The sequence below is a fragment of the Dendrobates tinctorius genome, unplaced genomic scaffold (genome assembly GCF_039654945.1).
Source record: "Dendrobates tinctorius isolate UK_male_01 unplaced genomic scaffold, ASM3965494v1 ptg000022l, whole genome shotgun sequence".
In the NCBI taxonomy this organism is placed as follows: domain Eukaryota; kingdom Metazoa; phylum Chordata; class Amphibia; order Anura; family Dendrobatidae; genus Dendrobates; species Dendrobates tinctorius.
The window spans coordinates 82,073,489-82,098,069 of NW_027361690.1; the positions used below are offsets into that span (position 1 = coordinate 82,073,489).

Below are 24,581 nucleotides of genomic sequence, written 5' to 3' on the forward strand. Positions count from 1 at the left end.
TTGGCTGCAACTGTCACATGTTCATGCGGTTAGAGCTGTATGTACGAAGACCGGTCCTTTATATAACTAATGAATATAACTGAGCGCTAGGATTTCAGAAAAAGTTTTAGATGGAAAAGAACTTTAAGAAAATTAAATACTTTGGTTGTCAGCATTTATAAGCATGTAACCTAAAACATAAAAAGTACCCATATAGATGAGAGTGGGGTCTTGGGACATTACTCAGAGCTGCAGTCTTTTGGTTAAGGTGATTATTTTTGTTTCCCAAAATGAACCAATGAAGCAGTGCAAGACTTTCATTATATTCACACTAGAGGGAACTTGTGGAGCCCAATTTTAGCTGAGCACTGGGCATCCTAGCTTTCAGACCTCTTGCAGTCAGCAATGTATTACCTTCTGTGGATAGGTTGTATGATTTTATTTTGTTTTAACAAACTTAACTAGTAATTTAAAGTGTTGTACCAAGTCCCCAGCTGCTATATAAGTGGCCTGGAGGTGTAATTAGCAACAGGCTAAAAGCAAGGAGGAAACTTGCTGTGTAGGAAAAGCTACAGTGTGACCTTTTTCCCTGGAAAAATTACATTAGGCTAGTCTATTCAACTATAACACGGCGACCAATATATTTCCTCTCTGCCTCGACCATAAACTTTAAATATAAAATTCAATAAGAATTTTGGACTCTGTAAGAAAACATAACAAGTTTGCAATAAACTCCAGATCTTTACGCAAGACAGCAGAACAGATTTATTCAAGCTAGAAAAACTCAGGCCAGTTTTTATTGGCGTCACAATGTTTTACTCAAATACCTGTCACTTAAACACTTATGAGCACTGCTCTGCTACACTACACACTCCAAAAAGAGATTTGCTTGTGTGAACTCTAATAAAAAATGTAATCTTTCTCCTGACCTGAACTAACATTTTTATATATGTCTTGAGGCTGCTTCTTCAGGTCATGAGACTCAGAGTCGGGCCGAACATTGTGGTCTCAACACAAACTGTAAAATATGGTTGTGTGAATGCACTCATTGATGTTTTGTCTATTTTCTACAAATTGTAATTCTTCGAGGAACTTTTTATACCATTATGTAAGTGAAAACAGCCCTTCCACCAAACGTTTTATTGCCTAAACTGGTCTAAATGTATATGTAGTGTAGAGCAAGTGAAGTCATATGCTCACCAATTGTCATCTTCCCCAGTTTCCAGCACTGCACTGTTCCTCTTAATGTAATGGCCTGACTGTGAGCCAGAAGTCGCTTTTACAATATAAGTCTATAGAACTTCAGCACGAAGCTTACCTTGTAAGCAGGGCTGTAGAGCCGGAGCTCATTTTGGTGGAGTCGGTATAAAATAGATCGACTCCGACTCCTAAAATATATGTGACACTGTTGGGGATTTATTCAAAATTGAAGGTATACTGAACCAGCATGGCTACCACAGCATCTTGCTATTCCATCCGGTTTGCATTTAATTGGACCATCAATTATTTTTCAACAGGACAATGACCCCAAACCCACCTCCAGGCTGTGTAAGGGCTATTTGACCAAGAAGGAGAGTGATGGGCGCTACGCCAGATGACCTGGAATCCACAGTCACCAGACCTGAACCCAATCGAGATGGTTGAACCACAGAGTGAAGGCAAAAGGGCCAACAAGTGCTAAGCATCTCTGGGAACTCCTTCAAGACAGTTGGAAGACCATTTCCGGTGACTACCTCTTGAAGCTCATCAAGAGAATGCCAAGAGTGTGCAAAGCAGTAATCAAAGCAAAAGGTGGCTACTTTGAAGAACCGAGAATATAAGACATATTTTCAGTTGTTTCACACTTTTTTGCTAATTATAAAATTCCACATGTGGTAATTCATAGTTTTGATGCCTTCAGAGTGAATCTACAATTTTCATAGTCATGAAAATAAAGAAAACTCTTTGAATGAGAAGGTGTGTTCAAACTTTTGGTCTGTACTGTATATATGTAATCGCTATTACATAGTGTATTACATATTTACAATTTATTACAGTTGTGTTCTAAAGTTGTATTCCAATCAATATATATTATGTTCTGTCTAAATATCTTGATTATTGTATCATAAAAATGATTAAATGTCTGATGTCCACATTGTACTACAATAAATTTTTCACTTAAATAAAAGCAATATATGTGGGAGTCGGAGTCGTGGAGTCGGAGTAAGGGAAATTGAGGAGTTGGAGTCGCAGGTTTGGCTTACCGTCTCCACAGCCCTGCTTGTAAGTGTAACTTTTTACTCACCCCTAGAGCCCTTTGTGATCCAGCAAGTTCAGAATAGCCATCACGTGACTTAGGAGAGGACTACAAATATATTTACACAGGTTTAGGCAATAAAAAGTTTGATGAGAGTGCTTCTCTAATGCTCAGTTCAATATACACTGCTCAAAAAATAAAGGGAACACTAAAACAACAGAATATAACTCCAAGTAAATCAAACTTCTGTGAAATCAAACTGTCCACTTAGGAAGTAACACTGATTGATAATTAATTTCACATGATGTTGTGCAAATGTAATACACAACAGATGGAAATTATTGGCAATTATCAAGACACCCTCAATAAAGGAGTGATTCTGCAGGTGGGGACCACAGACCACTTCTCAGTACCATGCTTTCTGGCTGATGTTTTTGTCACTTTTGAATGTTGGTTGTGCGTTCACACTCGTGGCAGCATGAGACGGACTCTACAACCCACACAAGTGGCTCAGGTAGTGCAGCTCATCCAGGATGGCACATCAATGCAAGCTGTGGCAAGGTTTGTTGTGTCTGTCAGTGTAGTGTCCAGAGGCGCTACCAGGAGACAGGCCAGTACACCAGGAGACGTGGTGGGGGCTGTAGGAGGGCAACAACTCAGCAGCAGGACCGCTACCTCCACCTTTGTGCAAGGAGGAACAGGAGGAGCACTGCCAGAGCCCTGCAAAATGACCTCCAGCAGGCCACAAATGTGCATGTGTCTACACAAAAGGTTAGAAACCGACTCCATGAGGATGGTCTGAGGGCCCAACGTCCAAAGACGGCGGTTGTGCTCACAGCCCAACACTGTGCAGGACGCTTGCATTTGCCACAGAACACCAGGACTGGCAAATTCACCACTGGCGCCCTGTGCTCTTCACAGATGAAAGCAGGTTCACACTGAGCACATGTGATAGACGTGACAGAGTCTGGAGATGCTGTGGAGAGTGATCTGCTGCCTGCAACATCCTTCAGCATGACCGGTTTGGCAGTGGGTCAGTAATGGTGTGGAGTGGCATTTCTTTGGAGGGCCGCACAGCCCTCCATGTGCTCGCCAGAGGTAGCCTGACTGCCATTAGGTACCGAGATGAGATTCTCAGACCCCTTGAGAGACCATATGATGGTGGGTTGGCCCTGGGTTCCTCCTAATGCAGAACAATGCCAGACCTCCTGTGGCTGGAGTGTGTCAGCAGTTCCTGCAAGATGAAGGCATTAAAGCTATGGACTGGCCCGCCCCTTCCCCAGACCTGAATCCAATTGAGCACATCTGGGACATCATGTCTCGCTCCATCCACCAACGTCACGTTGCACCACAGACTGTCCAGGAATTGGCAGATAGTTTAGTCCAGGTCTGGGAGGAGATCCCTCAGGAGGCCACCCGCAGCCTCATCAGGAGCACGCCCAGGCATTCTACAGTAGGGAGGTCATACAGGCACGTGGAGGCCACACACAATACTGAGCATCTTTTCCTTGTCATGATGCATTTACACTGAAGTTGGATCAACCTGTAATTTGATTTTCCACTTTGATTTTGAGTATAATTCCAAATCCAGACCTCCATGGGATAGTCATTTTGATTTACATAGATAATTGTTGTGTTTTATTGTTCTGAACACATTCCACTATGCAATGAATAAAAATTTGCAACTGGAATATTTCATTAAAAGATATCTAGGATGTGGTATTTTAGTGTTCCCTTTATTTTTTTGAGAGGTGTATATGCAAAGATCATAACACAAACATGCATTTTAGGCCTACTCAGTAACTTAGGATCTTACTGATGAGCAAACTGTATTAAAGGGTATACTCTTTAAAATGCATTCATGAAAGGGCTTGAAGTAGATTAAAACAAAAAAGTAGTAATTCCCTCAGCGATCCCAAGACTTAGCTGGTCAAGGCATGTCTGTGCTTCCTAGTCCATTCCATGACATTTGAAATTGCCAGAAATGGCCACTTGGTCACTCAATGGCAGATGTAGGTTATTGGTACAGCTATACAATCAATAAATTTTGGACAGAAAGCTAGAACCAACTTTAAAGGAGCACTTTCAGTATTTTCTTCTATAACTGCACCCACACCTAATTGTGTATCACACGCTGCACTACTATTACACATAGTATACTTCTTTCCAAGCAGATTGGCCTCATGTTTTCTTCTGTTAAGCCTTCATCTTGATTCCTAGCTTTCATTCTACATAAATTCCTCTATGCTCTGTTACAAATACCATGCTGAATCAGCACATCATCACATACAGCCAATGCCATCTTTCTGCTGACATGACATTGTGATTCTCTTTCTGTCTATATTCTCCTAAATAAACTAATAGATTGTAAGAACACTGATCTCCTAAATTTTAACTGTGTGACAGACACTGTGCAGTCATTATCATTATCAGTGATAGAAGCTTCTCCACTCCCATGCGGAGAATTTCAGTGGTGACACACTTTACAGAACATAAAATCATGTGATGACATGACCTAGCTGAAGAGAAGAACATCATGAATTTCCAGACAGAAAGGGACAAGTAAAGAAGTAAATACTAGCTAAATTATGTATATGTTGTTGGACTGGTAACAGGATAAATAAAAAAAAAATTAGCGTGTTACTTTAACTAATACCATCATAGCTTCTTATACAAATTAGATATATACCAAACAGCTTAAAGAGTAACTATCACCAAGTTGGAGCTGCCCTTTTCATTTAATAACAGATAAATCAATAAGTTCTAAACAGAAAAGAGCGACAAAAACTTTGAAAACTAACCCTAATGTCTCCCAAAAGGGCTCAACTTTCATGCAAAAATGGGGCTGAACTTCCGGGTTGTGGGATCCCAAGATACAGAGCAGGATCCCACCATTGTCCTTGGCCACTCTTGCTCTATGCACTAAACCAGCACTGGTTGCATAACTTCTTAAGCTGTTACCAAATGGTAACTGCTGTAAAGATGTAATCGTTCAGTAACAGCTTAAGGAAGTACGTGGCAGCACTTGCTTAATGAAAAAAAGACCATACATTTATTTTTTATTTATTTTACCCTCTTATATAGCGCCATTATTTCCACAGAGCTGAACAGACATTATAATCAATGTCCTCAATTGGGCTCAAAACCTAAATTCCCTATCAGTATGTCTTTAGGGTGTGGGAGGAAACCAGAGTACCTGTAGGAAACCCACGCAAACACAGGGAGAACATACAAACTCCATGCAGATGTTGTTCTTGGTGGGATATAAAACCAGGACCCCAGTGGTGCCAAGCAACAGAGCCAACCACTGAGCCACCAAGATCTCACTATTTCTCTGCTATAACAACCACAAATGGGTTTTGGAATCCCGCTATGCATGCCATGATCCAACACTGATACACAGGCCTCATCCTTTTCATTTTTTCCTTTTTTGCATTGGTACAATAGTTCATACATATAAGTAGCTGTATCTGGTACTTCAACTCATCTGAACAGCCACGCAGAGACGCCCATATGGATGAGCCATGTGTCTCTTTAATCAAGGCGGCCACTCAACAGTCAAACATTGAATACCTACCACAAGTATAAAGCCATGAATGTTTATGCCCAGAGAACCTCTTCAAATACCTAAGTACTAGTTGAGAAACCTTATACAGTGTCAAGTCTTCATTTTTGGCCATGCAATGCTATCTCTCCACTAATATCACATGCGTTTGGACTGTAAATTTAATTTCAATGACAGTTTATTTCTTAGGCTACTTTCACACATCCGTTTTTTTAAATCCGGCATGATGCGGCGAAATTTGTGTAAACCGGATCCGGAATTGGATCCGGTTTTTTCACATAGAATATAATGATCGCCGCATCATACCGGATGGACATGCGGCGCCTCCGGGTTTTGCCGGATACGGCAAACATGCGCCGTCCGGCGTCTGCAAAAAACGTTGGCTGCAACTTTTTTTGCAGCGCCGGACCGGCTTTTTCAACTGCGCATGCCCGGGCACTATGAGTTTTAACCCCACAAGTGCCCGGCGCGCATCTCTCTCTCTCTCTCCCCCTCCCCTTCTCTCTCTCTCTCTCCATACGCTCCATACCTTTCTTTGGCTGGCTCTCTCGTCCCCCTCTGTCTCTCTGGCTGCTCTTTCGTCCCCCGCTGTCTCTCTGGCTGCTCTCTCGTCCCCCGCTGTCTCTTCGGCTGTTCTCTGGTCCCCCGCTCTCTCTTCGGCTGCTCTCTCATCCCCCGCTGTCTCTTCGGCTGCTCTCTTGTCCCCCGCTGTCTCTCTGGCTGCTCTCTCGCCTCCCGATCTCTCGCCGGCTGGCTCTCTCGACCCCCGGTGCTGCGGCTCCTTTAAATGTCCTCCAAGCCGCATCAGGGGCCGCATGTACATCCGGTGTCACCGCTGCAGGCCGGATCCGGCGGCCCGGCTATTCGCCGCAGGCCGCCGGGACCCCTGACACCGGATGTCTGAAAGAGGCCTTAGTCCTTACTTCTGATTACTGCATTATTGAACTTTTCATAAAAACAAGTTGTAAAATACAATAAATTAATTTTATGTCCACATAATATGTAATCATATATTTATATCACTCAGCCTGTATATGATCACCCCGGCCACATCCAATTGTTTCTGGATCTGTAAACAGATTATTGCATTCTCTTTTTTTCAGATGAAAATGATTGAAAGCTGGTAATGCACTTTACAAATCCTATAGATGAAAAACATAAGCTACACCTTGGATTTTCAAGGCTTTTTAAACTCAAAAGAAACAAGACAAGACTTGACGCTTTTGAACTTTGGATCTGATTACTGTAAACTAAATGTACTTAATCTTTCCTTTGATGAACCAATGACTGGGATGTAGACATCCTATTTTAGGAAGGAAAAAGTGTGAGATGCCTGAGAACAAAGACAGGACATTTTGGAGAAGGACTACTCATATGGTCAATAGGATCAAGTAAAAAAAAAAAAAATTTATTTTTTTTTTACACAATTTCCTGTGCATCACAGACCATAAGTGACATATCTGAGAAGGCAGAGTGGTTAAAGGGAACCTGTCACCCCCCAGCCATCCATCATGCACCTGTTGCATCTGTGCACCACCTCCCAGCCATCCATCATGCCCCTGTGTTGCGTCTGTGCGCCGCCTCCCAGCCGTCCATCATGCCGGCAGGGGGGCCGATCGCTGATAAGTGTCACACACAGCGATCTCACTGGTGCATCACAAAACTTGTGACTCAGCAGCGATCTCGCTAGCGAGATCGCTATGTGTGACGGAGGCTTAAGTGCTGCTGAAGGTGGCTTTTTTAGTTAAAAACGCCCTGAGGGGGTGACAGGTTCCCTTTAAACTTTTCATGTAATGGCAAATGTTTAGCATATGTATTGCCTCACATGTATTATTTTTTTTTTAAGGGTGGAGATTATGCAAGCAAATGCAATGATTTTACCACTACTGTTGAAGCACGAATTTCACAAGTTCCTATCGATGGAGATTTATTTTCTTCCGACAGATTATAAAAAATAAATAAAAACAATTGTCAGCTTCGAGAGGACCTGTCAGCTCTTGCGGCATTTCCTGCAAGTCTGTGATAAGTTGCTTCTTTGTATTAGGCTATGTGCCCACGTAGCGTTTTATTCCGGACACTAAAAACCGGACTCCTTCCCAGAAATCGCGCGTTTTTTTCCGCGCGATTTCACCGCGATTATGTTTGCGATTTTCGCGTGCGATATTTGAGCACTTTCCAAGGGATTTGAAGCATCGCTTGGAAAGTGATTGACAGGTTGGTCACACTCGTCAAACATAGTTTTTGACAAGTGTGAGCAACTTTTTACTATTGAGGCCGCCTATGCGACATCAATAGTAAAAGATTGAATGTTAAAATGCTAAAAAAATAAAAAAAATCGGGGTATATTTACCTTCCGGCGTCCCGCGCTGCATTCCCGGCCTAAGCGTTCCCAGTAATGCCTTGCGGCAAGGTCCTGTGATGACTTAGTCTCGCGTGACTCTAGCGGTCTCGCGAGATCGCTATAGTAACGCGAGACCAACGTCATCACAGGTCTCGCAAGGCATTACTGGGAACGCTGAGGCCCGGGAATGCAGCGCGGGACGCCGGAAGGTAAATATACCCCGATTTTTTATTTTTTATTCTTTTTTTTACAGGGGTATGCTACCCAGGGCCTGGAGGACAGTCGCCTCTCCTCCACACCGTGGGTACCAACCGCACATGAGACGCTTAACTTCCCGCATGGTGGGCATAGCCACATGCGGGAAGTAAGCGATTCTCATGCATTCCTATGGGTGCGGAATGGCGGCAATTCTTTGCGATTCCGCACAAAAGAATGAGCATGCTGCGATTTTTTCTGCGATGCGATTCCGCCGCAGAAAAAAGCGCAGCATTAGCACAGCATGTGCGGAATGCCATAGGAATGCATGGGGGGGCGTTCTGTACACGATTTTTAAACTTTTACGCAGCGTTTTCACGCCGAAAATCGAGGCAAAAACGCTTAAAAATCGCTAGGTGGGCACACAGCCTTAATGTTATAAATTGACAATGGGGTGTTACCATTTCCCCTAAGGAAATAAACAGGAAAAATGAAAGCGGAACAGCATCCAATCCAGGTAAAGAAATAGTTTAATCAGCCATTAATATTATTTCTTCACCTGGATTGGATGCTGTTCCACTTTCATCTTTCCTGTAAGTTATGGTCCCTATTGGGTCCTGGGACTCTTGGAATGTGCATCCTAGTGAACATTCTGTGTGCTGTTGGCTGAAATTGCTGTCTCTATAAGGAAATAAACAGTCTGGCACTGTTCGTACCAATTGGACAATATCAGACTGAGCACAGTCACACCCAACTAGTAACACCCTGTTGTCAATTTATTCATCAATTGCTAAGGCCTGGATCACACTTCCGTTTTTTCAAATTTGTCAAAATCCGTCGGTTTCCGTCAAAAAACGGATCCGCCATTTTTTTGCAGGATCCGTTTTTTTGTCCTATAGACTTCCATTAGCGGTTACCGCGGATCCGTCAAAAAACGGATCCGTTTAAAAAAAACAGATCTGTTTGCATCCGTTTGCGGCAAAAAACGGAAACGGATTCGTTTGACGGACACAAAAAACGGATGTGTGAAACAGGCCCAAGACGAATAACAGGAGAATACCCCTTTAAATAGTCAAATGGACCACTACGCCCTCTTTTTAATGATCGGTGGAGGCTTCAGTGTTGGAATACCAACCAATATTGAATGCCATATCATTATATTAGGAATACAAAATTAAAGGGGTGTCCAATTTAACCCCTTAGTGAACGGGCCAAATTTTTGAAATCTGATATGTGTCACTTTATATAGTAATAACTCTGTAATGCTTCAACATATCCCATTGATTTTGAGATTTTTTTTTTTCGTGACAGATTATACTTTATGATAATGGTAAATTTAGATTGACATGTTTAGTGTTTATTTATAAAAATATCAGAAATATGTTAAAAATTTCAACAAATTTGCAATTTTCAAACTTTGACTGATTATCCCTTCGATAAAGATAGTCATACCACACAAAAACATTAATAAATAACATTCCCTCATATCTGCTTTACATCAGCACCATTTGTAAAATGTTTTATTTTGTTAACATTTTAGAAAATTTAAAAATGTAGCAGTCATATTTAATGTTTTTTCAAGGAAATTTACAAAACTTATTTTTTTAGGGACCTATTCAGTTTTGAATTGATTTGGGGGACCTATATATTGGAAAAAACCCTAAAAGTGATGCCATTTTAAAAACTGCACCCCTCAGCGTATTCAAAATTGCTCTGAGGCAGTTTATTAACCCTTCAGGTGCTTTTCAGGAATTATACAAAGTGACATGACAGGAATGAAAAAAATGCATTTTTAACACCTAAATGTTTATAACTTCTGAACAGGTCGCTATAGCCGGCAGACTCTAAGGCCATTATTTGGCCATGAATTGCAAGATCTGGTGACAGCAGAATTTAAGTGGTTAAACGGCCATGATCGGTGCCAACACTGATTGTGGCTGATGCAGCATGCTCTCAGCTATAGTGTACAGCTGATAGATGGATTGTCACCTGGAGGGGGATGTTAGTCTCTTATATCGCAGGTCACTTTTAATTTGTATTGGTGGTCTCTAAGGGTATATTTGATCTGGTTTTGCTCATCAGAAATGAGCCAGTAAAGCTATTCTCATACATCCAAAATTCATGGTCCGTGATGTCTGGGCTGGACATGGCTCTACTGACCTGAACTCTAGACCCTACAGGCATATACTGTATGAGGTTCATTGATTTGGATCAGGAGACACGCGGTTAGTCCAGACATCACTTTTTGAGGTGTGACTCCCAATGTCCTGCACCTCCCAGCTACATGAAAATATTGCAGCCACATGCATGTCAACAATGCTAGCCCGGGACACTGCATGCAGTGATGAGTGACTAATAACTACGTCACTGTACAAGTGGTGACATACAATACTGGGTAATCCTATAGTATATTTGGCAAGGGATTACGAAATCTGAGATGGTTTAGACATTTGACATTTTCCAAGACGAGGTAAAATATATATAAAAAAAAAATAAATAAAACAATACAAATCTTTACGTTGAGTATTTATTAGTGTATGAATAGTGTAATCATCAATTACAGGTGGCTTACCAGGGCAGGATGGATGTAGACATCAACCTACAGTTTTTCTTCACTAGTTTCTCTTAAATAAACATATACTTGATAGTACAGTGTTAATGGGGCTCTCAGTTTTGGAACAGAGTGAGCATGGTACTGCTGACATGAAAGGGCTGCTGCTATTTAGGTGGCTGGATGGAGTCCAGAAAAACTAAGTACAAGCTCACACTGAGCATTTACAAATTACAAGCATACAAACTCAAAAGGAGCCACAAGAGGCCACGTACCCACATTTGGCCAAGTCAAATTCATTTTCCCCAAGGAAGTTAATTGCCTGTTCTAATTATAAGCCAGCCTGACGTGCCTTACCTAATGTGAAATCTATAGGAAAAGCTTTGAAAATTTAAAGGGTTTTCCAGACTGTAATCATTGAGTAAAACCACTTATTAGGCTGCGACTACACAAGCGACATAAAAGATCAGTGTCTCATTGTGACATCATAGCTACTACCCTATTTCCCCGTAAATAGGGCGGCCCCCCGAAATTAAGGCATGCTAGGGGGAGCACTGTGCCTGCTAATATGAGGCACTCCCCCCCCCCGAAAAAAAGGCATACCTTGTTCTGTGCGTGGGGCATGCAGTTGTGTCTTGTTCCCGCTGTCCCCGCTGTCCGGTGCCCGCCACTGCAGCCACGCTGTTCGCAGGAGTTAATCACAGCCTCGGAGCTGTGTGCCGATCTCCGCCCATGAGCCCTGCGCCAATCACAGCGCAGGAACCATGGCCACCTGATGACATCCATAGCCTCTGATTGGCCCAGGGCTCCTGGGCTGTGATTGGCCCAGGGCTCCTGGGCTCTGATTGGCCCAGGGCTCCTGCACCACCAAAGCACTGAAAGCAGCACCGCGGAGGAAACCAGTAAGAAAGTGAAAGTGTGTGTGTGTGTCTGTGTATGGGTGTGTGTGTGTCTGTGTGTCCGTGTATGGGTGTGTCCGTGTATGGGTGTGTCTGTGTGTGTCTGTGTGTGTACGGTACACACATGGGAGGCTGCAGTGGGATACTGTGATAATGGGAGGCTGCAGTGGGATACCGGGATGATGGGAGGCTGCAGTGGGATACCGGGATGATGGGAGGCTGCAGTGGGATGATGGGAGTCTGCAATACCGTACTGTAGAATGATGGGGACTGTAATGGAATGATGGGGGTGCTGTATTGGGGACTGTAAAGGGATGATGAGGGCTGCAACGGGATGATGGGAATATTTGGGGCTGCAAAATGATGATGGGGCTGCTATGGTAAAAGAACTGCTGTGGGTGATTGTTACGGTAGCGGTACAGTGTCCAGAAAGTGTGTGAGTCAGGCAATTACAGTACCGTACCGTAGTGTGTTACTTTGATTTGTTGTCTGCTTTTCTGCTGAACGGTCTATATGTCTGACTACTGGTTTTACACTACAGAACGTTCCTTATGTAAGGGTAGAGCGCATGAAAATAAGGAACCCCTCCCCCCCCCCCCAAAAAAAAAAAAAAAATAGGACATGGTGCAACTTTCGGAGCAAAAATTAATAGATGACGGCGTCTTATGTTCGGGGAAACAGGGTAAGTAGCAAAGGAGTTGCACTGTGACACCAGACCAACTGCAGCAGCAGCGCAACTGTCAAAAAATCAGACACGGATTAAATTTTCGTTGCAGACTGCAAGTCAAATTTGAGTTTGCCACCATAGACGCCAATATAATTTACATGTGTTTCCAACTTGCATGTCACCTCTCTGCTTTTTTTTTTTTTTTTTAAAGTCGTAGCTCTAAAATAGTCACTCAAAATCATGTCACAGACAGATTGCATGAATGTTTTTTGGTCTCAGATATTGTCTGTCACGAACCGGGAGATGTGACCTTTGGCCGCACATGGCTATCACAGGCACAGGGGGGCTTATCTTAGTTATCCCACAGCTGGCACCATGTGATAAAAAAAGCAAGCTAGTCTTGCCCTAACAATTTACCGCGGGGGGAGGTTATTTTAGTTATCCCACCACTGCCACAATATGTTACAAGCTGTCGGGATTTATGGATATCCCACTTTTCAGTTCCACTTTGGAACTCGCAGCTCTCCGGCGCCCCCCTTACCCTCAGGTCAGTCAGGGAACTACACCTAGGATAATTTGTCGCCGGACGGGCTACTTGTTGTGCAATGGCTGTTAGGCTCGCGTGCAGTGAGGGAGTTATAAATGCTTTGGCCGCAGCCACACAATCAGCTTATAATACCTGCTCAGTCACTACCAGCACTACCCACCTTGCCAGAACACACTTTGCTGCCACCAGCTTCAGATTCCTCGTATTAATATTTAAAATTAATAGACGGGTTCGGAGCAAACCCAAATCAGTAGCGTATTTAGCTTATAGGCACGTATGAATTCATCACAGAGCAAGAAGGCAGAATTAATAAATTTTATAGTTTATTCCCAAAAGATGGGCAGTGTTTACAGACGATAAAAAGGCTTTACGAAATGAGACAATAATAGTATGTACAATGCAACTACAAATAAAAGGGATTTAAAAAGCAGAAAATAAAACTTACATACTAATTAAGGCTAGTTTCACATTAGCGTTTGGAGGCGCAGCGGACGCTCGCCGTGAAGCTCCGCCCCCTGCCGCGCCTCATCCCATCAGCTCCGCCTATGTTTGCATGCCGCTGCATGCGGCCTGCGTACCCTAACTTTAGCATTGGGGACGCAGGCCGTGCGCAGGTATGCTTTTGCCGCCGCACGCGTCCTTTTGACGGTGCGGCGATCGCACCAAAATGCAACATTCCTTGTAGTGAGGAGGGGAGGGGAACAGGAAAGAGCTAGTGTAGTGTTACAAGCTGTGGAGCTGCAGGCACAAGGCTGCAATGTGTGACAAGGAGGGGAAGAAGGGGGTTGCTTGGCTCTGTGCTGCTATGAATCATTCTAGAGAGTGTAGAGAATGGAAGATTCTGGAATGTTCCGGAAAAGTCATACATGATATTTTTACATTATCGGTACATTGTCAGAGATTTTTTACTGGAAGACATGTTGCCGTCTATCCTCAGCCTGACGATTTCACACATGCGGCATTAATGGTTAGAGTACGGAATGAAATGTCCCCACCAGCCATTGTTCTCCTTATTCCAACTCAACAGTCTCAAATTTACCTATCAGGCTAAGTTCTGGTCAGGATATACGTGGTTGGTCTGAACACCGTGGTCTGTGTTCGGCCTGTGAATGTCAGACACGTGAAATTGGCCTAAATCTATAATTCTTCAACTAGTTAGCAAAGTCGCAAAATGTAGGCGCAACTCATGACTTTTGCAGTTTTCACGCTAGTTTCTACCAGCTCCGCCAAGTCGGCAGAGCTGGGGAGGGATGAGGGAGCGGTGGGCGCGTGACCCTACAACCCATCTAATTTATGATGAGCCGTGGTGTTCTCAATACCAAAAGTGCCAATTTCTGTCTTGGCGCACGGAAATGCATGACTCTCATCAGATGCTGCAGATTCATGAAGAAGCGTACACTTTTACATGAATGAGGTGAGTCAGACTCCAGCATGCCCCCTCATTGTGACCAATGCCAGTCTTGATGAACCAGGCCCCTAGAATGCAAGTTTGTAAAATGCAACATCCTTGATTCTTTAAGACTTTTTTAAACAAGCGAATGATCAGCTGAATAAACACAGTACATTTATGATAATTGTCCCATGCAAAAGTGTCATGCCATCAGCCAAGAATGCTTGTCAACTTGTATGTTTTATGCAGGCCATAAGATTGCCGTTGTTCAGCAACACATCTCCTTGGATAAACAAGGATGGGCTCTCGTCAATAATTATAGTGAGGGGGAATGAACAATTCGCATGAACTGTTGTGCGTAAACCCCCTTGTGTTCACTGTTAAATGAAAACACGCAATTGCTAATTAACTTCCGGTGTCATCAATTGGCACTGACTATTGACAGAAAATCAGGTAGTGTAAAAGTATAATACTCGAATAACTATTCCTACCAACTGTAATGTCTGTTATCACAATTCCATAACTAGAGAGCCTTCTCTTCCTGTTGCCTCCCCTGATACCAAGCACCCAAGGGCAAAAGCCTCAGTTGCACCCCCAGGTTTGCGTAATGACGAAAATCTAGGAACTCATGCACTGTCTTTTTTGTCCATTTCTCATCATGATTTTTTGTAATAAGTAAATATACAGCATGTATTCTTATTTTCCATATATACTCAAGTATAAGCCGACCCGAGTATAAGCTGAGGCACCTACTTTTGCCACGAAAAACTGAGTCAGCTTATTGACTCGAGTATAAGCCGGGTAATGCATTGTCCCCTCATCCCTATGTGGTATGCATGGCTCCCCTGTCATTGTATGTATGGCTCCCCTGTCCGCAGTCCCTTTCATTGTATGTATGGATGTATGTCTTTTGTACAAAATGACTCTGGGGTTTTTCATGAGGGCATCTTATAGACGCCTCTCCATTACTAACCTGTGGAATTGATGTCAGCTGACATTATAAAGCTGACATCAACCCCACAAGTATTACTCCACTTGCTATTGCACCAGGGCAAGTGGGAAGAGCCGGGCAAAAGGCCAGAATTGGTGCATCAAATAGATGTGCCTTTTTGGGGACGGCTGTGGGCTGCTATTGTTAGGCTGGGGGGGGCAATATCCATGGCCCTTACCAGTCTGAGAATACCAGCCCCCAGCTATCTGCTTTAGCTTGGCTGGTTGTCAAAAATGGGGGGGACCCTACACCGGTTTTGAAAGTATTTATTTAAATAATTTAAATGGGGACCCCTCCATTTTTGATAACTAGCCAAGATAACGCTGACAGCTGAAGACTGCAGCTGGCAGCTGGCGGTTTTGCCTGCGCTGGTTGTCAAGAAGAGGTGATCCTGCACCATTTTATTTATTTATTGCACAGGCTAGTGAATACTTCCATCATTGTACACCTACTCTCGCTGTTATTAGCGAGAGCAGGCGTACAATGATGAAAGTAGCACTCTCATCAGTAGACGCCTGTGACCAGGGATAACCTTTTTACAGCCGATCACAGCTGCTGGGTCAAATGTTGTCACCTGCGTAACAGCATGGGAACTGTAGCGATCTAATCAGCAGTAATGCACTTACCATCGATCAGAGCTGGTGTTTCTCGCGCTGCCACACAGATGACAGTGTGGAAAACACCCAATGTCCGGGCTCCGAACTGGACAGTAACAAGAACTCCAAGAGAAGTCCGTGTTCGGGGTTCGTGAATGTGTTCAGTATGTACCCCGAACTTTACAGTTTGAGTTCACACATCAATGCTTAAGATACATTATTCTCTCATTTCCATTGCAATGTATGTCTTTATTATATCAGAAAGCTGTGTGTTAACTGATATCATCTATATCAATATTCTCTAGAACACATTCATTCAAAAGCAAAGCACCAAGTTTAATGCTGAACTAATAACTTACTTGTGACCAAGCTCATGTGCAATAGTAAAGGCCAAGTTTAGACCATTATCTTCTGCAAGGACACACTTGCGTTTGGGGCTACAGGCTCCCCCAAGGTAGGCAATTCCTGCAGATGAGATAAAAAAAAATAGTTCTGATAGTTTGCAAAATATAAATTAAAAGTTGCCAACACGGACACTGAATCTATCTTGTTTTTGTCCAAATCTATTAATTTAGTATTTTTCTCCTATTGACATGCATAAGTTAACGGATGATTCTCAACATGTGTGTTCAGCAGCAGACAGCTTTCCAGTTTATTAACTTCCCTGTTGCTGGGGAGACTGACACTTCTTGAGTGACAGTTCTGGTCAGTATTCTTCTATTACTGTGACACATTCAGGACTGTCTGTAATTTATTCTGCAATCTATTCTTCTATTATATTTTCGTATGTAGATAACAGTGCATTTGAACAGGAGAATATATTTTGCTTGTTCAGTGAGAGAAGTGATTAGGAGAATGCTCTTCATCAGTAGGGGCTGGAGCCTGTTATTTTGCAGGACTGATAACAGCAGCTCTAGGTCAGGGGCTGACAGGGAGGGAGGGAGAACATTAACCATCGTTTTAATTTTTATTTCATAAAGCAATTGTAAACATGAAAATAAGCAACTTTGCAATATTTCTTATCATAGAATCTGCTACTTTCTCTGCCAGAATTTATCATTCATTATAAAAATTCTCAGTTCTGAGGTCAAATCTGAATTCAGTGAAGACAGACTTTCCCATTACTGAGCTAGGAAATGAGTGCTGCTACTGATAAGTTTCTATCTACATAAAATCTATCTACTGTCATTTTGGCCTCTCTTGTGCTGGTATACATCTGAATACTATAACGTTAACTATGAACATAAGCACAACAGGCTGCACTTTTCTATACAACACAGAATTGTATTTTTTTCACATGGAGCCACTGGGTGCTCAATGGGTCTTTATCTCCATTCATTAGCATACACACAGCCTTCCATCAGAGTTATATATATGATGTCATGAAGTCTTCTCTGCCTTTTTAATGGAAGTCCTAAATGCACTGTATGCCGAGGCAAAATTGTACATTCCTAATATTAATAGAATTAAAGGGGTTTTCCGTTTGATAAAAAATGAAAATTGCAATACTAAGCTTTCAACACAATGATGTAATCAATCATTGGTTTTGTGCGGTGCACCACTGGGGCCAGGGACTGGCTGCAGCGGTCTCACATATAGACAGCAAAATGATGCTGCAGAGAAGTAAGTCGAGGATGTTTGGGAGCACAAACTTGCAATGAATCAATGTATGTTCAATTATCAAAGTATATCTGCCTATATAGAAAGTATTCAACAAGTTCACACAGTTTCTGTAGGCAGAAAGAATTGCATCATTTACAAGATATAGGCTTGATAGTCGTCTAAAGACAGATCTATGCACTGATAGATCTAGCAATCTGGCAGGAAAGTTAGCACACTCTAATTAAAGTCATTTTCTTCAACATCTGCAGGCTGAGACAGCTTCAATTACATTAATATACACAGATCCCTTATGGGCGATTATTTTATTAACCTATGACTAACAAACAAGTGATTTGCTGCCATTTATAGGACTGCATTCTATTTCTGGACGGCGTTAATCATTAGAAAAACATATTTATGAAGCTAACGACAAGGAGAAATTCTAATTCGTTTTGGTACTGTTCCATATCTACTTTATTTATGCGAAAGGGTAGTGCTGAGGTTAATAAGCCAAATGAGTCAATGAGCTCATGTAACAGAGTCAAACAAAAATAATGGTTTCCTTAAACGATCTCAGAATTCATTCGAGCAAAACTGCAAACTTGCATATTAGAAAGACACAACACTTCACACTCGTGTACCGGTAGCATTGCTTAATTCAGGCAGATTTATAGATAAGTGCTGAGTGACATGCTTGTATACACTTGTTAGACGGGTTACTTTTAGTTTCCGCACACACTGCTTCTTACTAGGTTACCCCAGGACAAGACTAAAAAAAAAAAAAAAAAAAAAAGAAAAAAGGAATTTCATTGCTTGAATGGAAAATGTGATGGAATCTCCTCATATCCTCATATAAACTATTCATTTTTAGTCCTACCAGTGACTTCAGATAAAACATCTGTGGCTCGCTCTGACATGTTATGAGGTCACCATTCCAAGCCTACCGGTATAGTACATGCGGACGGTTATAGCTTAGGATGCATTAAGTGTCGATCGACTACATGAAAGTTGATCGACGGTCATTTAGAATACACAGGTCGACCGCACTTCTATGCACAAAGAACAATCATTAATAGGATTAACACGATCATTCCGTGCATGTAGGATATAATTGTTCTTGGCAACACATCTCCGGGTTCCACAAAACAATGTACTACTGAGAATGATGATTTTTAAGCAAGCTACTTGATTGGCAACTTGTTTCGACAGGCCGAATATTGGGAAATGAGGTTTCCTAAGAATGCTCAGGCCTGATAATCGGCTAATGTAAATACCGTACCCCCTTATTTCCCAGTATTTTATAGATGTAACAACGGTTGATTACAATAAACCATAACCAGGCAGGAACTTCTAGCCCTTTTATGTGAGCCTATTAATCAGCAATGAGCATTTATAGGAAATTCATTCCCAATTATCACCACATCTAAACAGGCCAGCAATCAGCCAATGAACTATCAAAACACTTGTTCGTTCGGTGAGATGATTTTTAAGCTTAAAAAATCATCATTATGGGCTGCACATCGCCCCAAGTGAACAGGAAATGAAGAACAAGATACTGTATGGGAACAGATCAATGGTATTAAAGGGGCTGTCCGATCTAAATTGATAAGTCTGCAGTAACTCTGTCTGACAAATTAAGAATCCCCTCAACGCGCACATTGAGCTGGGACCAGCAGTTATGTATGCGTTATGCATACTCCCAGGCACAGCCTGTCTAGTGGGTGTGGTCTCGCTTCATACACTTGTATTGAGAGTGGGGTAATAGTATTGGGTTGATGTCAGCTTTCTCACGCTCTAGTGGTGACGTCAATGAGGTGAACGGAGTTCATCGGCTAAGAACTCTGCTCGCCTTATTCAAGTCACCGTGAGACCTCAATACTACTATCCCACTTGCTATCACACCAGGGAAGCCAGAATTAGTGCATCTTATGGATGTGCCATTTCTTGGGCAGCTGAAAGCTGATGTTTTAGTCTGGGAGGGGGCAATATGCATGGGCCCCTTCCAAGCCTATTAATGTCAGCTTGCAGCTGTCTGCCTAGCCTTAGCTGATTAATTTAAGGGGAGACCCACCTCATTTTAATAACCAGTAAAGGCTAAGTATACAGCTGTAAGTTGATATTAATAACCTGGGAAGCGCCATGTGTATTACCCTCTTCACAGACTATAAACATCTGCCCCTAGCTGTCTGCTTCTCTCTGCTGGTTATTTACATTTCAGGGGACCTGACCCCATTTAAGTTATTTAATTATTAGCTAAATCCATGAACATTAAAACTACACACGCACTAATTATATATGTGGCCGACATCTTTCTATCTATTCTATGTATAAATCTATTCTAACTTGCCACACAGTGAATTTACTGTACTCGGCTGATAAAATGTCGGGTTTTCTAGGAGCTGGATGAGTAAAAATCGGATGGCACACCCATAGTCTGAGTGCCGCGCTATTTTTTTCTCACACCTATTGACTTGTATTGGCAAGTCTTGTCTGATATAAGCAGCAAATCGCAGCAGGATTCAATTTTTTTCTCAGTCCAATCTGAGAGGAGAAAAAAAAATTGCAGATGAGCAGGGAATCAGAATAACAGTCAGAGTGCAATACGAACAGAATACGATTTTTTTCTTGGATTGCTCTAGTCTGTTTTTCTCGCAAATGAGCATAAGCCCTAATTGAAAGTCTATCATTTTGTGGTAACAGCTTCTGTGGAGACCTGTGTGTCTCCATAATAATAGACCTCAAATAAGCTCTGTAGAAAAGATCCAGCAGTCATACTGCCATTCGACTTTCCCTTACCTGTTAGTCTACCAAATGTAAGGTAGAAGAAGCAGGAGACCGATGAAATGTAGTGTATGACAATAAAAATATAAGAATACTGACACAAAACATACAGAATTGAGAACCATATAAAAACTTAGGTTAAGGCAGAGTTCATCAATGGATAAAACACAAAAATTTGACGATTTTCATCCAAATGGTCATCAGTATGTTGTCCATATCATACATATGTCCATTTTTTTAACATCTATGCAACATCCATATTGCATCTAGTTTTATAAAATAACATTTTAAAACCTAAAAGACCGAACACAGTTTCTTATGTTAATAACTGCACTTTAAACATATAAAATATATATATATATATATATATATATATATATATATTTATTAGCTGAAGAGCCCGGCGCTGCCCGGGCATAATAACTAACTGTGGTTAGTTATAGCAAATTATAATTATCCTCCATCCCATAGTCCCGTGCCCATATACCCATCATACATATCCACGATCCCATAGGCCCATGCCCATATGCCCAACATACATATCCTCCATGCCATAGTCGAGTGCCCATATACCCATCACACATCCTCCATCCCATAGTTCCATGCCCATATACCCATCACACATCCTCCATCCCATAGTCCCGTGCCCATATACCCATCATCATATCCGCCATCCCATAGTCCCGTGCCCATATACCCGTCATACATATCCTCCATCCCATAGTCCAGTGCCCATATACCCATCACACATCCTCCATCCCATAGTCCCGTGCCCATATACCCGTCATACCCTCCATCCCAGTCCAGTGCCCATATACTCATCACACATCCTCCATCCCATAGTCAACCATTATGACATCATAGTGAGCGGCGGGGCTTGCAACCTATGACATCAGCGTCGCCATGGCAACCATTATGACATCATGAGGGGCGGGGCTTGATACACACTTTTTCCCCCATTATGTAGATAGGGGCAAAATTGTTTGGTGAATTGGAACATGCGGGGTTAAAATTTCACCTCACAACATAGCCTAGGACACTCTCGGGGTCCAGACGTGTGACTGTGCCAAATTTTGTGGCTGTAGCTGCGACGGTGCAGATGCTAATCCCGGACATACACACATACATACATACACACACTTGAGCTTTATATATTAGATATATAATCTCCAGTTGGCCGCTGTTCCCGAATCCCATAAGGCACCGCGGCAGTCAGTTGCGCAGGCACTGTTCGTGGCCGCAAGGCTTAGTAATGACGCGGCTGTTACTGCGGGACCAGGGGCTCCTTCTCGGTCTCTAACACTAGGTAGCGCCCTAGTTCGCCCTACTCCCCGGGATACTTCTGAAGGTGAAAATGCCAGGGCCTCCACCCTTGCCTTATCTCCTGAGTTAGCCCTCCGTCTGTTCTCTTCCCCCACCTAGGGAAGAGGGGCGCTACTGTGCACCGTAGTATACCAACCCAACAAATCAACACAAAAAGGGTTAACTGAAAACTCCAGGCATACAAAATATTCACTCACATGTAACAGGGGAATCCACAGGGGTGTGGAGGTGGGGGTATAAACTAAAATATTTTTATTTATTTTACTCAATAACATAGTGCCATTAATTCCAGGGCGCTTTACAGACATTATTAGCAGCCACTCCTTTCCCCTTTATAATTTGGGCTCTGTTACTAATCCTCGTCAGAGCAAGCATTCGCTGCCTGGCTAACGGAGAGAGCAGAGTTCTTATGAGAAGGAGAGTTGGAGGAGTTATTAGTGACTGGTGCTTGGTTTGTCTGTGTGGTATCTCACTATCCTTCTCTACTGATTTACCCCTGTTCTGCCAGAAGAAATAAACACATTGAAGGAGAAGTGCTTCTTCTCAGTGCAATCAGACGCTGCAGTCTTCTGGCTCCACACTGTCACGGTAACCCCGTGACAGCACCCATGATAAAACCTGGAGTGCAAAGGTCACACGTGGACCACGGAGCGTAAGGGTTCTCAAAATATCCTTGTGACCCATACGAGGGGATCAGTAATGCAAATCAGGTATGACATCTGAGCTTACAGGGTACAAGAGCATCCGCCAGATCCCATCATCATGTGTCCTTGTGAATGTGTATAAGCCAAATGTCTATAACTGAACCACATTTAATGAAATTCTCCAAAATCACAGCACCATGGAAAACAAACACATTTATCCAGATGCTCTACTTATAAATAGCCTTTGTGGTTAAAACCAGAACGTTCTCATCAGTTATAAAATAAAAACCTTAATTATTTGGTACAGAATGTCCAAATCACAAGTTTCAGAGTTATTCCGAAAGAGCTCTAGTATCTTTATAGTGAAGATAACCACAGCCGCTACCAGATGTCACCAAATATTCCGTAACCTCATCCTGAATTGTACAGCAGCGCGCCAAACCAGGCACAACATCCCAACAGCAATCATTATGTTCTATTAAGATTTTCCCTAAACGTGTATATTTACATGAATTCCTTCTTCAGCCGTCCAGATGTTACTGAAATGTATCTCACATGATCTTTTTGGTCACAGGCAGTAACCCAGATGGCTGCCTTACCAATGAGATTTAAAGTGATTTCATTTTTATGTAAATGTGACTTTTTAAATCTAAAAAGGAAGTTTAGTCAATTCCAGAGCTGGCGTTAATCGAATGTGCACTGTTCGCAATTTCTTGAAAACACAAGAATATGAGCAAGGCTGAAGTAGAGCAGATGCCTTTCTATTATTCAGTGCTAATACTCACTGGCCTAGAGTTTGGCTTAAAGAGAGGTTTAAATATGGCTTGTATCGTACAGAAACTAGTACTGGTCTAAAGTCTAGGAGGTGGAGAACCTGTGACCAGAAGTCAAGCTTCCTGCATAATCCACCCAATATGGCTTTTCTGATATGCCTGAGGATAGGACACATCATCCCAAGCATTTCTGAAGCCCTGCACATGGACAGCTGGCATCCTGAATGCACAATGAGGCAAAATGTACGTGCCCTGACTTACTCAGATTGCTCAAATAAGGCATGTGCATCGTCTTGAAAGCACATGCACCATAAGCAGACACTATGCAAAATTTTAGAAGGGCTTTGGATGACATTTTGCCCTCACGGACGTAAATGAAGAGTTGATTAAGGTGTCTTAAGATAGTCTTTTGGGAGCAACACAACATCTCCAAGTCCTTGACTGTAGATGGAGTGAGCCATCCTTAAAGGGAATTTGTCAGCAGGTTTTTGCTATGTAATCTGAGGGCAGCATGAAGTTGGGGCTGAGGCACGGATTTCAGCGATGTGTCACTTATTAGGCTGTGTGCTGTGGTTTCAATACAATGAATCTGCATGAATCCTGGTACAACTGCGCCACCAACATTAATTAGCAGTTTACTGTCACTATAGAGTGTACACAGAAAGCTGCCAATCAGTGGTATGAGTGGGCTTGGCTTCGGTACATGCTATATCTAAAAACTATTACTGGATGCAGGAGTTGTGACACAATCAAAGTGACACATCGCTGGAATCAGGGCTTTTTTCCTACTTTATGTGGTTTTCAGATGAGGTACAAAAAACCTGGTCACAGATTCCCTTTAGGGCTTGTGCAGATTTGGTGAATGTTTGCCATGCAGATTTGCTAGCAAAACCTGAAGCAATCCTGATGGATTGCTTCAGGGAAAGGTCAGAGAAGTCCGGCGCCTGCGCACCGTAGTACTCTGCTCTGCCCTCAACAGGGCAGAGCTGTGCGCCTGTGCCGGAGCCACGATGGGAAACAAAGAAGAGGACGTCACCGTTAGAAGATGGGAGGCGCCGGAGCGGACCTCGAAACCCATCGGACCAAAACCAGACCGCCCCTGGGTGAGTATAATCTAACTTGTTTTTCTTATCTTTCAGGTTACATCGGGGGCTTATCTACAGCATTACAGAATGCGGTAGATAAGCCCCTGATGGCGGTGCCAGCAGCTGATACTCGAAAAATGGGGTGACAGATTCCCTTTAATGAGTGCAGAAAATCGAAAACATTTTGGATGCCATCAACAATAAATCTTTTGAAATAAAGTCCTTCCTAAACTGTTGCTCTATGTTCATGATTTACATCATAGAATGCACAGATTGCAATTTGAAATATATGGGATGCAGCACTCGATCATTGAAAGTATGTTTTAAGGAATACATATATGATACGCATAATCAGAAAAATAGCAATAAATTAATATCCCAACCATCCAAACATGTCATTATTAATCATAATTGCA

The 24,581-nt window shown here is 42.5% G+C and overlaps 1 protein-coding gene across 3 annotated transcripts in view; it reads right to left on the minus strand.

Moving 5' to 3' along the window:
• The window catches only part of ADAMTS17 (ADAM metallopeptidase with thrombospondin type 1 motif 17), a 428,881-nt gene that overhangs the window by 254,966 nt on the left and 149,334 nt on the right, over positions 1-24,581 (minus strand). For all 3 annotated transcript variants that reach the window (XM_073568808.1, XM_073568807.1, XM_073568809.1), the window contains exon 8: positions 16,317-16,422. In XM_073568808.1, coding sequence (XP_073424909.1) covers positions 16,317-16,422 — 106 coding nt within the window. The remainder of the gene's footprint in view (positions 1-16,316; positions 16,423-24,581) is intronic.